The sequence below is a fragment of the Pristis pectinata genome, chromosome 12 (genome assembly GCF_009764475.1).
Source record: "Pristis pectinata isolate sPriPec2 chromosome 12, sPriPec2.1.pri, whole genome shotgun sequence".
Taxonomy (NCBI): domain Eukaryota; kingdom Metazoa; phylum Chordata; class Chondrichthyes; order Rhinopristiformes; family Pristidae; genus Pristis; species Pristis pectinata.
The window spans coordinates 7,691,873-7,706,665 of NC_067416.1; the positions used below are offsets into that span (position 1 = coordinate 7,691,873).

General features: G+C 46.7%; 1 protein-coding gene across 3 annotated transcripts; it reads left to right on the forward strand.

Moving 5' to 3' along the window:
• Positions 1 to 1,829: 1,829 nt before the first annotated feature.
• On the forward strand, positions 1,830 to 14,513 carry LOC127576889 (uncharacterized). Of its 3 annotated transcripts, XM_052027709.1 has the most exons (4): positions 1,830 to 2,062; positions 7,944 to 8,064; positions 10,979 to 11,747; positions 13,962 to 14,513. In XM_052027709.1, exon 3 carries the CDS (start codon positions 11,097 to 11,099, stop codon positions 11,700 to 11,702), a length of 606 nt encoding a protein of 201 aa, XP_051883669.1. In that variant the 5' UTR covers positions 1,830 to 2,062; positions 7,944 to 8,064; positions 10,979 to 11,096; the 3' UTR covers positions 11,703 to 11,747; positions 13,962 to 14,513. The 3 variants fall into 3 exon arrangements, with proteins under 3 accessions (XP_051883669.1, XP_051883668.1, XP_051883670.1); XM_052027708.1 differs by having other exon boundaries at positions 10,979 to 14,513; XM_052027710.1 differs by having other exon boundaries at positions 7,944 to 8,036; positions 10,979 to 14,513.
• Positions 14,514 to 14,793: the final 280 nt, after the last annotated feature.

Sequence of the window (14,793 nt, forward strand, 5' to 3'; positions counted from 1 at the left end):
TAAATGGTATGTGGGATATTTTCCTTCATTAGCTGAGGCCATAGGAAAAGAGGGAGAAAATTGAAAACAACCTGCAGATGCCGGAAATCTGAAATAAAAATAGAAAGTGCAGGAAACGCTTAGCAGGTCAGGCAGCATCTGTGGCAAGGGAAATAAAATTAACATCTCAGGTCTGAGACCCTTCATCAGAATTGTGAAAGAAAGAAAACAAATTAACTTTCAGAAGCAGAGAAGGTGGGGAGGGGAGCACAGAACAAGGGGAATATCTCTGATAAGTGATACGTAAGTTCACATGCCAGTTGGAATCAGATGGTACTTCCTTTTGGGTGCTCCGGTTTCCTCCCACATTCCAAAGACGTACAGGTTAGGAAGTTGTGGGCGTGCTGTGTTGGCGCCGGAAGCGTGGCGACACTTGCGGGCTGCCCCCAGAACACTCTATGCAAAAGATGCATTTCACTGTGTGTTTCAATGTACATGTGACTAATAAAGAAATCTTATCTTATCTTTGCTGTGCAATGCTTTGCTAATGGCAGGGCTGTAGGATATGGCCAGACAGCCAGAATTATACTAATGGAGAGAGGAAAACTGGGCCAAAATCTCAAATGGCTGACTGGCAGAAATGCCCAGTTCTGATGCAGACAGAAAGAACGAACCAGTTACCTGAAGTGGGAGACTTGTGATTGAGTCTGGTAGGCTGAAAAATGCACAGAGAGAACTTGAGGTGTTGTCGCTCAAGCTTTTGTTGGGCCTTGTTGTGCAGGAGGCCACAGACAGATCGGTCAGAGTGGGAATGGGATTGGGGATTGGAGGCAATTCTACCTCAACTGTACACAACAAGGGTTAGATCATAGCTTGACAACTCTCTACAGTTGTGCTCAGGAAAGATCATAGAACAGTTTAGCACAGGAACAGGCCCTTCAGCCCAGGATGTCTGTGCCAACCATGATGCCAATTTAAAGTAAACTTATGTGCCTGCACGAGGTCTATATCCCTCCACTCCCTGTCAGTTCATGTGCCTAAGTGTCTCTTAAATACCACTGGAGACACAAGGGAGACTGCAGATGCTGGAGATCTGGAGCAACGCACACACAAAGTGCTGGAGGAACACAGCAGGTCAGGCAGCATCTATGGAGGGAAATGAACAGTCAACGTTTCTGGCCGGGAGTCCTGACGAAGGGTCTGGACCAGAAAAGTCCACTGTTCATTTCCCTCCGAAGATGCTGCCTGACCTGCTGAGTTCCTCCAGCATTTTTTTGTGTGTTGCTTTCAAATATCACTATTGTGTCTGCTTGCACCACCACCCCTGGCAAAGCCACTGGTGATTCTTTGGAATACTTTGCCCTAGGGGTCCAGTCGCTGGATACATTCAAAGCAGAGGTAGATTTGTAGATATCAGGGGAATCGAAGGAAGTAATAGAAGCAGGCCGTTCGGCCCCTCGTGTCCAGCCTAGCCTTCAATAAGATATTTTACCTCAGCTACATTTTCCTGCACTAACTCCTAGAGCACTAACTCCTAGTGCAGGAAAATGTGGCTGAGGTAAAATATCTTATTGAATGCTAGGCTGGACACGAGGGGCCGAACGGCCTGCTTCTATTACTTTGGATCTGGCTGTGCGTGGGAGCTTACTGCGCACAACGTGGATGTCCCCTTTCCCACCGTGATCACATTTCAGAGAGTACTTCATTGACTCTGAACTGCTTTGAGTCATTTTAAAGTTGTAAATTAGCACCACAGAGTTCCTTCTCCCCTTTTCTTCGCCTCAGAACTTTCCTTCCTGCCTTTCTCATGCCTTTCACTCTCGCTTATCCCCTCCCTCCTTCAGTTTGAACCTCTCTCCCTGCCTTGTTTTCTTCCCACCCCGCCTAGTTACAGGGTCACAGCAACGGATGCGACGGTCAGTTTGGCCCGAGAGTGTGTGAAGTGAGACAGGGTTGGTGCTGGGGGACGGGGCTGGCGTTGGGAACACAGCGCCCGGCTCTACAGCAGCCTCCTCCCCAGCGACCAGCTACATATTCTCCGGAGCAGCTCCACAGTTCGTCTGGCTCAGCGTGAAACACCCAGGTAAGTTATACTTCGAGCGCTGATACTCAATCTCCGCTTCACGCTGCATTAACCATTTTCTTCTCATCAAATCAACTAATATATCTTGCGTTATTAGAAAATAAAATCACTGAATAGAGTGGTTTAATTACCTGAGTTTTTAATTCAGGGAATGTACAGGAAGGAAGAACGCAGGTTAGGACTGCTAATGTGGAGCGGATGTTTTTATTTTGGCATTTCCCCCTTCAGAAAGATCAAAGTATTTAAAAAAATATTTATGATCCTTTTGAAGGTATAGCTTCCTTCATTTAAGGAACAAAAATTCCATAAACCAGCCTTTGAGTTTCCAAGTGCAACCTCCAGTTTCTTTGTAAACAGATACCATCAGGTGGAGTTGAGACTCCCACACACCGTCAATCACTAGGAAGTGAGAGGTCAGGTAACCTTATATTGCTAACCTGTTGCCAGAAACATCATGTGTTTGAAGATTGTGCAATTGTCCTGACTCAGTGTTGCACTGTGGCAGTAATTCACAATTAGTGCATGGAGGGAGGGAGAAAGAGAAAATTATTTTTCAGGGTTGTAGTCTATAATTCCGCTTTTATTTCTTGTTTGTAGTTTGCTGTATTCATACGGAAAGGAATTTGTTTATACCCACTGTTTGGGGGTCACTTGGAGCATTGTGTCCAATTCTGGGCACCCTCCTTCAGAAGCCTTTGAGAGGACACAGGGGGTATTTACTAGAATGGTGCTAAGGCCAGGCTCAGTGACTTGTACCACTGACGCACTGTGGTCTGTGTCATCTGCAGAACGCACTGCAGATACTCCCAAACCCATGACCTCTACCACTGAGAAAGACAAGGGCTTCGTGGGAACACTCCCCGCCAAGTCTCACACCATCCTGACTTGGAAATATGTTGTTGCTCCTTCATCGCTGCTAATTCTAAATCCTGGAACTCCCTCCCCAACAGCACTGTGGGAGAACCTTCACCAGAAAGACTATAAGGGTTCAAGAAGGTAGTTCACCACCACTTCCTCAAGGGCAGCTGGGGTTGGACAGTAAATACTGGCCCTGTTGGTGATGTCGAGATCCCAAGAACAAATATTAAATAAAATAAATTTACAACATCGTGTTTTTGCCATCCAAAAAATCTCGGGCCTTATCCTACTTTCTAGATCTTGGTCCCTGACGTTCGCTGACATTCACGTACCACCAGGCTCAAGGACAGCTTCTATCCCACGGTGATAAGACTATTGAACGGTTCCCTTGTACGATGAGATGGACACGACCTCACAATCTACCTTGTTTGACCTTGCACCTTATTGTCTACCTGCAATGCACTTTCCTGTAGCTGTGAGACTTTACTCTGTATTCTGTTATTTTTTTACCCTGTACTACCTCAATGCACTCTGTACTACCTCAATGCACTGTGTAATGAATTGATCTGTACGAACGGTATGCAAGACAAGTTTTTCACTGTACCTCGGTACATGTGACAATAATAAACCAATACCAATACCCATAGAACAGGACAGGACTGAACAAGCCCCTTGGCTCACAATGTTGTGCCGACCTTAACGACAATTTATGCTAAATGTCCTCCTCCTGTGTATCATCCACATCCCTCCATTCCCTTCATATTCATGTGTCTTATCTAAAAGCCTCTTCAACTCCACCAAACTGCCTTCTTCCACCACTACCTCTGGTAACCCATTCCGGGCACCTACCACTCTCTGCATAAAAAAAGCTTGCCCCTCACGTCACCTTTAATCAGAAGCATGAAGAGTTTTTACCTCCACGACCCTTTCAGGCACTGAGTTTCAGACTCCCATCATTATCTGGGTGAAAAATATTCTCCTGAATCCTTCAGCCGCTTACCTTACGGGGGACTCTGGTTATGTGCAGAAGATGAAACAATTCTCTTGTCAGAACAGATGTGGTGTTCAAAATTATGAATGGCTTTGATGGAATAATAGAGTTATCACCGCATGCAGAAAAACTGAAGAGCTATAAGATAATTTTCCAAAAAGAAATCATTTTATGCAATTATTTTATGCAAGTTTTGGGATCTAGAAGGAGATGTGCAAAAGGCTGGTGAGGACATTTCCAGCAGTAAGTTACCGAAGGACCGGTACTTGAAGAAGAAAGACTTTCAAAGAACGGGGGAGAAAGTGAAGGAATGGGACTGGCCAGGAAATAGTTTTCCGCTGTTATAAGACGATTGAACGGTTCCCTAGTACGATAAGATGGACTCTTGACCTCACAATCTACCTCATTATGACCTTGCACCTTATTGTCTACCTGCACTGCACTTTCTCTGTAGCTGTGACACTTTATTATGCATTCTGTATTGTTTTACCCTGTACTCCCTCGATGCACTGTGTAATGAACTGATCTGTATGAACAGTATGCAAGACAAGTTTTTCACTGCACCTCGGTACAAATGACAATAATAAACCAGTTCCAATTCCAATTCAAAGAGGCAGAAAAGCATGATGGGTTGAATGGCCTCTTTGTGCCGTATCAGGGAAAATGTTTGACACAGAAGGAGGCCATCCTGCCCATTGTTTCCATGCTGGTTGAAAAGCTACTAACTAGCCCAAGCCCACATTCCAAGATCGGGTCTGCAGCCCTGCACAAGAACAATCAGGTATATTAACACTGATATATGACGTGAAATGTGTTGTTTTGCGGCAGCAGTACAGTGCAGAGACATAAATCTATAAATAGGAGTAGGAGTGGGCCATTCAAGGTAGTATTGACTGATCAATGCTGGCCTCAATTCCTCTTCTATGCCAGTTCCCCATAACCCTCAATTCCTCGATCTTTTGAATATTTGGAAAGAATATATCTCTCTCCACCTATCCATCACTAAGGACCCTCACCATCTGGGACATGCCCTCTTCTCATTACTACCATTGGGGAGGAGGTACAGGAGCCTGAAGACCCACACTCAACGATTCAGGAACAGCTTCTTCCCCTCCGCCATCAGATTTCTGAACGGCCCATGAACCCATGAACACTACCTCGTTATTCCTTTTGTTTGCTCTATTTATTTACTTTTGTGATTTATAGATTTTTATGTCTTGCACTGTACTGCTGCCGCAAAACAACAAATTTCACGACATATGTCAGTGATAATAAATCTGATTCTGAAATATGTCCAATAATCTGGCCTTTACCATCCCTGGGCACAGAGAATTCCAAAGATTCACTATCTACGCTGTAGCTCTTCAACTATACATCCAAGTGCTGTCCAAACTGAAGAGGGTGCTGAGAAGATTCACGAGGATGTTGCTGGGACTGGCCTTGAGTTATAAGGAGAAGCTGGATAAGCTGGGACCTTTTCTTTCCCTGGAGCGTATGAGGCTGAGAGGTGACCTTACTGAGATATATAAAATACTGAGAGGCTGAGGTAAGGTGGATGGCTTCAGTCTTTTTTCCCAGGGTAGGGGAGTCTAGAACTAGAGGGCATAGGTTTAAGGTGAGAGGGAAATGACTTAAAAGAGACCTGGGGGCAACTTTTCCACACAGAGGGTGGTGGGTATATGGAACGAGCTGCCAGAGGAAGCTGTAGAGGCAGGTATAAATTACAATTTTAAGGTACTTAGACAGTGATATGGATAGAAAAGGGTTAGAGGGATATGGGCCAAATGTAGGCAAATGGGAGTAGTTCAGATAGACATCTTGGTCGGCATGGACGAGTTGGGCTGAAGGGCCTGCTTCTTTGCTGTATAGCTCTAGGACTCTAACTGTGGTGAGGGTTTCTTTCTTCACCGTCCTAACAGGCAGTGACTTCCCGACCACCACTCCCTCTGCGAGAAAACGTTCTTTGTTATCATCTTCCCTCTAATCCTTCCACTAGTTACTGTGAATCTCTGTTGCCTTGTCTGTGACCCTCTGCTAAGGGAAATATGTACTTTCTGTTCAATCAGTCCAGGCCCCTCTTAGATTTATACACCTCTCAGTCTCCACCGCCCCAGAGGAAACTCTCCCTATTTATCCAATCTTCCCTGGTAGATTTTTTTTCTAGTCCTGACAATATCTTCATGCATGTCCTCTGCACCTCTCCGGTGCAATTGGGTCTTCCCTATAACATCACCAGACAGTAGACAAGCCATGGCCTATCAAGTGATGCATGTTGCTATGTAATGCATTCACTGAGGTGATGTGGTGACTGGTCACACAAGACATACATGAGTTAAAGCTCCTTGTAAGCACATTGCTGGCACACCCATGTTAGTTCCCCTCTGTCCTCTGGTTGTATAGGCTACACCAGCCACTGATTTTCAAGCATGGAAACAAGCCATTTGGCCCAACCACTGTTCAACTGCCTCTCCTTCATCTGCGAACCCTCACCAATTTAACCTTGAATGCTGACACAGTCTCAGCCTCGGGCACAAGCCTGGAAGTGAATTCCACAGTCTTGCAGCTCCCCTGCATGAGAGATTTCTCCTGCCCTCTCTCAAATCTTTTATATTTAATCCTTTATCTACATGCTCTTGTTCTTGGTCCTGCAACCACAGGTTTCTGTCTACCTGCCTCATCCTTTCATCTTTTTAACACAGTCATATTGCCCCACAATCTGCATTATTCCATTGAAAATATTAGCTAATTGGTTACCGGACTCCGAGACCTGGGACTCAACGCCTCCCTCTGCAACTGGATCCTTGACTTTCTGACCAACAGACTACAATCAGTGAGGATAGAAGCAATACCTCCAGCACGATTATTCTCAACACTGGTGCCCCACAAGTCTGCGTCCTCAGCCCCCTACTCTACTCCCTATACACATGACTGTGTGGCCAGATTCTGCTCTAACTCCATCTACAAGTTTGCAGATGAGACCACTGTAGTGGGCCGTATCTCAAATAACAATGAGTTGGAGTACAGGAAGGAGATAGAGAGCTTAGTGACATGATGTCATGACAACAACCTTTCCCTCAATGTCAGCAAAACAAAAGAGCTGGTCATTGACTTCAGGAAAGGGGGGCGGTGACATGCACCTGTCTACATCAATGGTGCTGAGGTCGAGAGGGTTGAGAGCTTCAAGTTCATTGGAGTGAACATCGCCAATAGCCTGTCTTGGTCCAACCACGTAGACGTCTCGGCCAAGGAAGCTCACCAGCGCCTCTACTTCCTCAGCAGGCTAAAGAAATTTGGCATGTCCCCTTTGACACTCACCAACTTTTATTGGTGCACCATAGAAAGCATCCTATCTAGATGCATCATGGCTTAGTATGGCAACTGCTCTGCCCGGGACCGCAAGAAACTGCAGAGAGTTGTGGACACAGTCCAGCACATCACAGAAACCAGCCTCCCCTCAATGGACTCTGTCTATACCTCTCGCTGCCTTGGTGAAGCAGTCGGCGTAATCAAGGACCCCACCCACCTGGGTCATTCTCTCTTCTCTCCTCTCCCATCAGGCAGAAGATACAGGAACCTGAGGGCACATACCACCAGGCTCAAGGACAGCTTCTATCCCACGGTGATAAGTCTATTGAACTGTTCCCTTATACAATGAGATAGACTCTTGACCTCACAATCTACCTTGTTATGACCTTGCACCTTATTGTCTACCTGCAATGCACTTCCCTGTAGCTGTGAACCTTTACTCTGTATTCTGATATTGTTTTTACCCTGTACTACCTCAATGCGCTGTGTAATGAATTGATCCGTACGAATGGTATGCAAGACAAGTTTTCACTGTACCTCGATGCGAGTGACAATAATAAACAAATACCAAGTTTTTCTTTAGATCCTGGTGAATCTCTCTATGACCTACACCCCTGCATCGCCAGACTACAACCTCAGATCCCTCCTTTCAAGTGGAGTCCAACACCACACACGGTACTGTAATTAAAGTCATATTTTGATAGACGTTTTCTTCTTCTTATGCAGTCCCTAAGGATCAAGGATGACGCTTCCTCTCCAGCTCTCTGGGTTCTGAGGTGGCGGATGAGGCCGATTTAGGAACCACAGACTCTTCCAAAGGTGGGGCAGAACGAGCGTGATGAGACAGGTGGGTGGGTCCGCACTTCTATCCCACACCAGGATGGTCTGAAGGCCCTGAAATGCAGGCCGAACTAATGCTCCTCCACTTGTGTGAGGCAGTTCCCAGACAGAACTGCTCCTCCTTCCATTCTATGTGCTTCCTCCCTTAACATGTTGCTATGGAAATGTACAGGTGCAAGCTGTGCCGACCTTTCTGTGGGATTCATGGATCGTTCTCTACTTCATCCTCCATCCGCCCTTTTTTGGATACAATGTTTTGGTGTGGCTTCTTGCTCCTGCCCTGGACTGTCCTGCTCTCATCTTTTCACAGGCCATCTCCATTGGCTGCTGAGAGTAGTGGACACAGCCTGGTCCATCACAGGCACAGGCCTCCGCACCGCTGACAGCATCTAAAGGAGGCGCTGCCTCAAGAAGGCGGCATCTATCATCAAGGATCCCCACCATCCGGGTCACGGCCTCCTCTTGCTTCTACCATCAGGTAGGAGGTACAGAAGCCTGAAGTCCCACACCACCAGGTTCAGGAACGGCTACTTCATTACAACCACCAGGTTCTTGAACTGACCTGCATGACCCTACCCCTACCTCAGCAATGGAACACTACAGACCACCTTTTGCACTACCGTGAACTAGTCTCTGTGTCTTTCTTTTGCACTAAGATCTTGTGTTTGCTCAGACTTTTTTCCTTTCTTCACTGACTTGTATAATTCTGGGTGTTGTCTGTACCTACGTGCCTGTGATGCTGCTGCAAGCAAGTTTTTCATTGTACCCGTACCTCACCGTACTTGCGCCCATGACAATAAACTGGACGACTTGGATCTCTTCCACTCCCTTTCTTGGCCTCAACATCTGCATTCCAGAGGATATGAGCCCACTGATTCCCATAGCTACCTTGATTGCACTGTCTCCCCCTCCACTCTTCCCATCACTCATTCAGTTCTCCTAGTTTATCCATCTCCATTGCTATGAACCCAATGACCTCAAATTCTAAACCAATAATTCCAGTGTGCCTTCGTTTACCTTTAACTGAGGATTAAAACAACAAATTTCACGACCCATAAGTCAGTAATAATAAACTTGACTCTGAATTTGTTCCCTCTCCATTGTAGATGCTGGATCCTCCATCAGATCCATTCCATTTCCCATATTTCTACATTTGTCCCTCTCCTCCCTCCTAACTCTATACGATAGGATTCCCTTTGAAAATTTCTTTTACAATTGAGCTTCACTATTTGACTTTTAAAGATGTGGCAACCATGCATTTATAGGGTGGCTTTATGTTCTTAGGAAGCTCCATGGTATTCCAATGCATATGAGTTGGATGTATAAATGTTCTGCTGTTTAAAACGCACCAAACTGCAATGTCCTCACATAACTTAATGAGACCCTTGGCTTTGGCACCTCGGGTTCTCCCTGCACCTGAACTAACCCGGTGTGGATGCCCGGGTCCTGTTGCTCTTGGCCCTTCCATCCTGCAGTTGGGCAGTGAGGCTATGGAAGGCCCCAGGGACCAACAGACCTTATACAAATGACCCAACCCCTGACTGTCCTGACAGCTGTGGTCAGAGCTGTCCCTCCTGTTATAGAGCCATAGAGTAATACAGCATGGAGATAGGCCCTTCAGCCTAACCCATCCATGCTGACCAAGATGCCCACCTAAACTCAGCCCATTTGCCCATGTTTGGCCCATATCCTTCTAAACCTTTCCTATCCATGTACCTATCCAGGTATAAACTCTGTTATCTCTGAATGTCTCTAATACACAGGGACATTTAGAGTCATAAGGTCAAACAGCATGGAAACAGGCCCTTTGGCCCAACTTGTCCATGCCGACTGTGTTGCCAGTGTTTGGCCCATAGCCCCCTAAACCCCTCCTATCCATGTACTTATTTAGATGGCTGTTAAACGCTGCTAATGTGCCCACCTCACCCACTACTTCTGGCAGCTCATTCCAAACACACGGCACCCTTTGCGTGAAGAAGCCGCCCCTGATGTCCCTTGTAAATCTCTTGCCTCTGATCTTAAACCTATGCCCTCTTGTTTTTGGCACCCCCTCCCTGAGAAAAAGACTATGTGCTTTCACCCTGCCTATGCCCCTCATGATCTCATATACTATCAGGTCACCCCTCAATCTCTTACGTTCCAGGAATGGAAATATAAAAGAGGAGGAATGAAAATTTATTAAATTTATTTCAAATAAAAAATCAATGACATTAAAATGCAAATAAATAAATGCAAACATTCAAATAAGTGAATAAAATGATCGACCTTGCCTTCTTCCTCCTCATGTCAGTGAATGGGAATGGAAATCTGTGCAAAATATCTATGTCATCCGTCTTAGTGTATTGGTTACCTATTTAAGGCAAGAATGCTTTCTATATAGTGACAGGAGCTTGCTTTAAAAAGTACTTTTTGGGCTGAGAAGTGCTTTGGAAAATCCTGAAAGGCTTTAATAAATTAATTTGTATTAAGAGGATGAAAGTAATGCTCAGGCAAGTTTTATACAACTGCGCACATTGCAAATGTGGTTGAGAAAACTGTACAGTTGAGACTCAACACACAAAGAGCTGGAGGAACTTAGCGGGTCAGGCAGCATCTATGGAGGGAAATGGATAGTCGACATTTCGTGTTGAGTCCATCTGGACTGAAAGAAGGAGGGGAGATGGCCAGTATAAAGAGGTGGGGGGAAGGGGTGGAGCAAGAGCTGGCAGGTGATCCAGGTGAGGGGGGTGAAGGGGGAGAAGTGGGAATGATGTCAGAACCTGGCAGGTGAGAGGTGGAAGTAACAAAAGGCTGAAGCAGATGGAATCTGATAGGAGAGGAAGGTGGGACATGGAATAAAGGGAGGGAGGTGGTTGGGGCTCAGTTGGTCGAACGAACCGTGAAGTTTGGGGAAAAAACACAGCTTTCCTTTCCTTCCACAGCGAACAGAAAGCTGATGCCAGCCAGCATCGTAACGTTTCAGTAGAGGCAATCGCCAGCGCCCTCACTCCCCAAGTTATGGACTGAGCCGCTGGCGCAGAGACAGGGCCGAGTTCAAACATGTACCCAGCTGCGGGACCCTATGGACATCCCGCACCTTGGTGGGTCACGGTGCCAACAGAAGCCTTGGTGCTGCCTCCTATTCAGATGCACAACTTCTCGAGTCGGCCGCTGACCGTCGTCATGGTGGACGCAAACTTTGAGCGTGAAGGAGCAGGGAAATATACAGAGTACCATCACTTCTACAGAACTCCCTACATGTCTCCATTCTGGTTCCCGTCACCTGCAAGCTCGGCCCCGTACCCGTATCCACCCTATTACCCATACGGCGGCTATTTCCCCCAGCAGCCCTCCCTCGTCACGGGTGGCTGGCCTGAAGGCTCCACCCTAAGGGGCGACTTGCACTGGGGTAAGATAGAACAGATTTACGGCCCCAGGAGGGAGCTGCCCGACTTTCTCCAGGACGAGCTCCGGCGAGTCTACGGCACCTACCCCAAGACGTTTGTCACCATCACCTACCAGAATGGGGAGTACCTGGTGAAGGCAGAGCCCAAGGTCGGGGAGCAGAAATACAAGGTGGAGAAGAAAGTCATCAGGAGACCGCCCACGCCCAGTGACGACGAGAGTGAGGTGGTGGAGAAGCAGAAACGCAAGTCGAGGCGCTAAAGCTTCTTGCGGAGGATGATGCGTCGAACGGCAAATACTGTTAGGGTGAGATTTGGTCGTATTCAAGCTACCAACACAACATTGCAGTACAGTAACAATGAGGGCGTGACGTGAGATCAGGAGAAGATTGCTCAAAATTCCATGGACACCAAGCATACCCTTCCATCTGGTCCAAACAAAGCTTGGCTCCTTGCCACCACAATCTGCAAGCAGGAAGTGATATGTTCTCAACACATGAACACGTCTTGAAACAGTAAGAGACAGGCCACTCTCGGGTAGTGAATGGGTTCCGTTTTTACCGATATCCTTGAGTCAAGTCTGTCTATGATGGCACAATAATCACTCGGTGTGGTAACCAGACCTCCACAATATTGTCATGAATGGCATCAAACGCACATTAGACTGATAAGAAAGAATGATTACTACAAGTGGAGAAGGAGGAAACTGGTTCTGCAGCTTGTAGGAACGAACGTATGTATGTACGTTGGACTTTTGAATTTAATAATATAACAGGAGCTTGTTCATATGTAGGGGTGTCCATAAGTCATAATTTTAAGGTGACTGGAGGAAGGTATGAGGGGGATGTCAGGGGTAAGTTTTTTACACAGAGAGTGGTGGATGCGTGGAACGCACTGCCTGCAGAGATTGTGGGGGCAGATACATCATGGACATTTAGGGGGCTCTTAGATAGACACATGAATGATAGAAAAATAGGGGGCTATGTGGAAGGGAAGGGTTAGATAGATCTTAGAGCAGGATAAAATGTCGGCACAACATTGTGGGCCGAAGGGCCTATGCTGTGCTGTAGTGTTCTATGTTCTAAGTTCTAAGTCTAAGTCAGGCGTTTGTAAACTGGGGACAGCCTGCAGCAAAGATCATTTTGGGAATGTGGAGGAAAATAAATGAGGGGTGAATCACCAGGAGGAAATAAGATGCCAGGAAGTCTCTGCGGCAGCACTGGGATGCCGCTGTGCATGAGTTCTCTTAAAGGGAGCTGGATCAATGGCTCATCAGGACTGAGAGTCACAGAGTCCTAAAGTCATACAGCACAGAAACAGGCCCTTCGGCCCAACTGGTCCATGCTGACTAAGATTCCCATCTAAGCTAGTCCCATTTGCCTGCGTTTGTCCCATATCCCTCTAAACCTTTCCTATCCATGTACCTGTCCAAGTGTCTTTTCAATGTTGTTAATGTACCTGCCTCACCCACTTCCTCTGGCAGCTCGTTCCACATAAGATTAAGATTTCTTTATTAGTCACATGTACATCGAAACACACAGTGAAATGCATCTTTTGCGTAGATTGTTCTGGGGGCAGCCCGCAAGTGTCACCACGCTTCCGGCGCCAATGTAGCATGCCCACAACTTCCTAACCCGTACGTCTTTGGAATGTGGGAGGAAACTGGAGCACCCGGAGGAAACCCACACAGACACAAGGAGAAGGTACAAACTCCTTACAGACAGCAGCAGGAATTGAACCTGGGTCACTGGCGCTGTAATAGCGTTACACTAACCGCCACACTACCGTGCACCCTCTGTGTTAAAAAATTTCCCATCATGTCCCTATTAAATCTCTCCCCTCTCACCCCAAACTTATGCCCTCTCGCTCTTGATTCCCCAATCCTGTGCGCATTCACCCTATCTACGTCCCTTATGATTTCATACATCCTTATAACATCGCCTCTCATTTTCCTACGCTCCAGTGAATAAAATCCCAGCCTGCTCTCTGCATAACTCAGTCCCTCGAGTCCCAGCAACATCCTCATAAATCTCTCTGCGCTCTTTCCAGCTTAATGGCTTCTTACCTAAAGCAGGGTGACCAAAACTGAACACAATATTCCAAATACTTCTGTTTGTGCTTGTAATTCTCCTACCTCCTTACACGGCATAGACACATTCAATACAGAGCCTTTAATTATTAGAGTCACAGAGTCATACAGAATAGAAACAGACCTTTCAGCTAACTGAGTCCATGCCAATCACCAACTACACACTTAAACTAATCCTATTTTGTTCTCCCCGCATTCCCCGAACTTCCACCCACATCCCACCCTCCCCCCCCCCCCCCCCAAGCTGGTCATTGACTTCAGGAAAGGGGGCGGTACACATGCACCTGTTTACATCAACGGTGCTGAGGTCAAGGTTGAGAGGGTTAAGAGCTTCAAGTTCCTAGGAGTGAACATCACCAATAGCCTGTCCTGGTCCAACCACGTAGACTCCACGGCCAAAAAAGCTCACCAGCACCTCTACTTCCTCAGCAGGCTAAAGAAATTTGGCATGTCCCTGTTGACACTCACCAACTTTTATCGATGCACCATAGAAAGCATCCTATCTGGATGCATCACGGCTTGGTATGGCAACTGCTCTGCCGAAGACCGCAAGAGACTGCAAAGAGTTGTGTACACAGCCCAGCACATCACGAAAACCAGCCTCCCTTCTATGGACTCTGTCTATACCTCTCGCTGCCTTGGTGAAGCAGCCAGCATAATCAAAGACCCCACCCACCCGGGTCATCCTCTCCTCTCTCCTCTCCCATCAGGCAGAAGATACAGGAACCTGAGGGCACATACCACCAAGGCTCAAGGACAGCTTCTATCCCACGGTGATAAGACTATTGAACAGTTCCCTTATACGATGAGATGGACTCGTGACCTCACAATCTACCTTGTTATGACCTTGCACCCTATTGTCTACCTGCAATGCACTTCCCTGTAGCTGTGACACTTTACTCTGTATTTTATTATTGTTTTTACCCTGTACTACCTCAATGCACTGTGTAATGAATTGACCTGTACGATTGGTATGCAAGACAAGTTTTTTCATTGTACCCTCGGTACAAGTGACAATAATAAACCAATACCAATACCAATTCTACCACTCACCTACACACCAATTTACAGTGGCCAGTTAACCTACCAATCCATACATCCTTGGGGTGAGAGAGGAAACTGGAGCATCCGAGGGAAACCCATGTGGTTTCAGATACAAAGTGAAAAACCCCACACAGGCAGCACCGGAGGTCAGATTTGAACCCAGGTCTCTGGCGCTGTGAGGTGGCGGTCCTACTAGCTGCGCCACTGTGCTGTCCAGTTC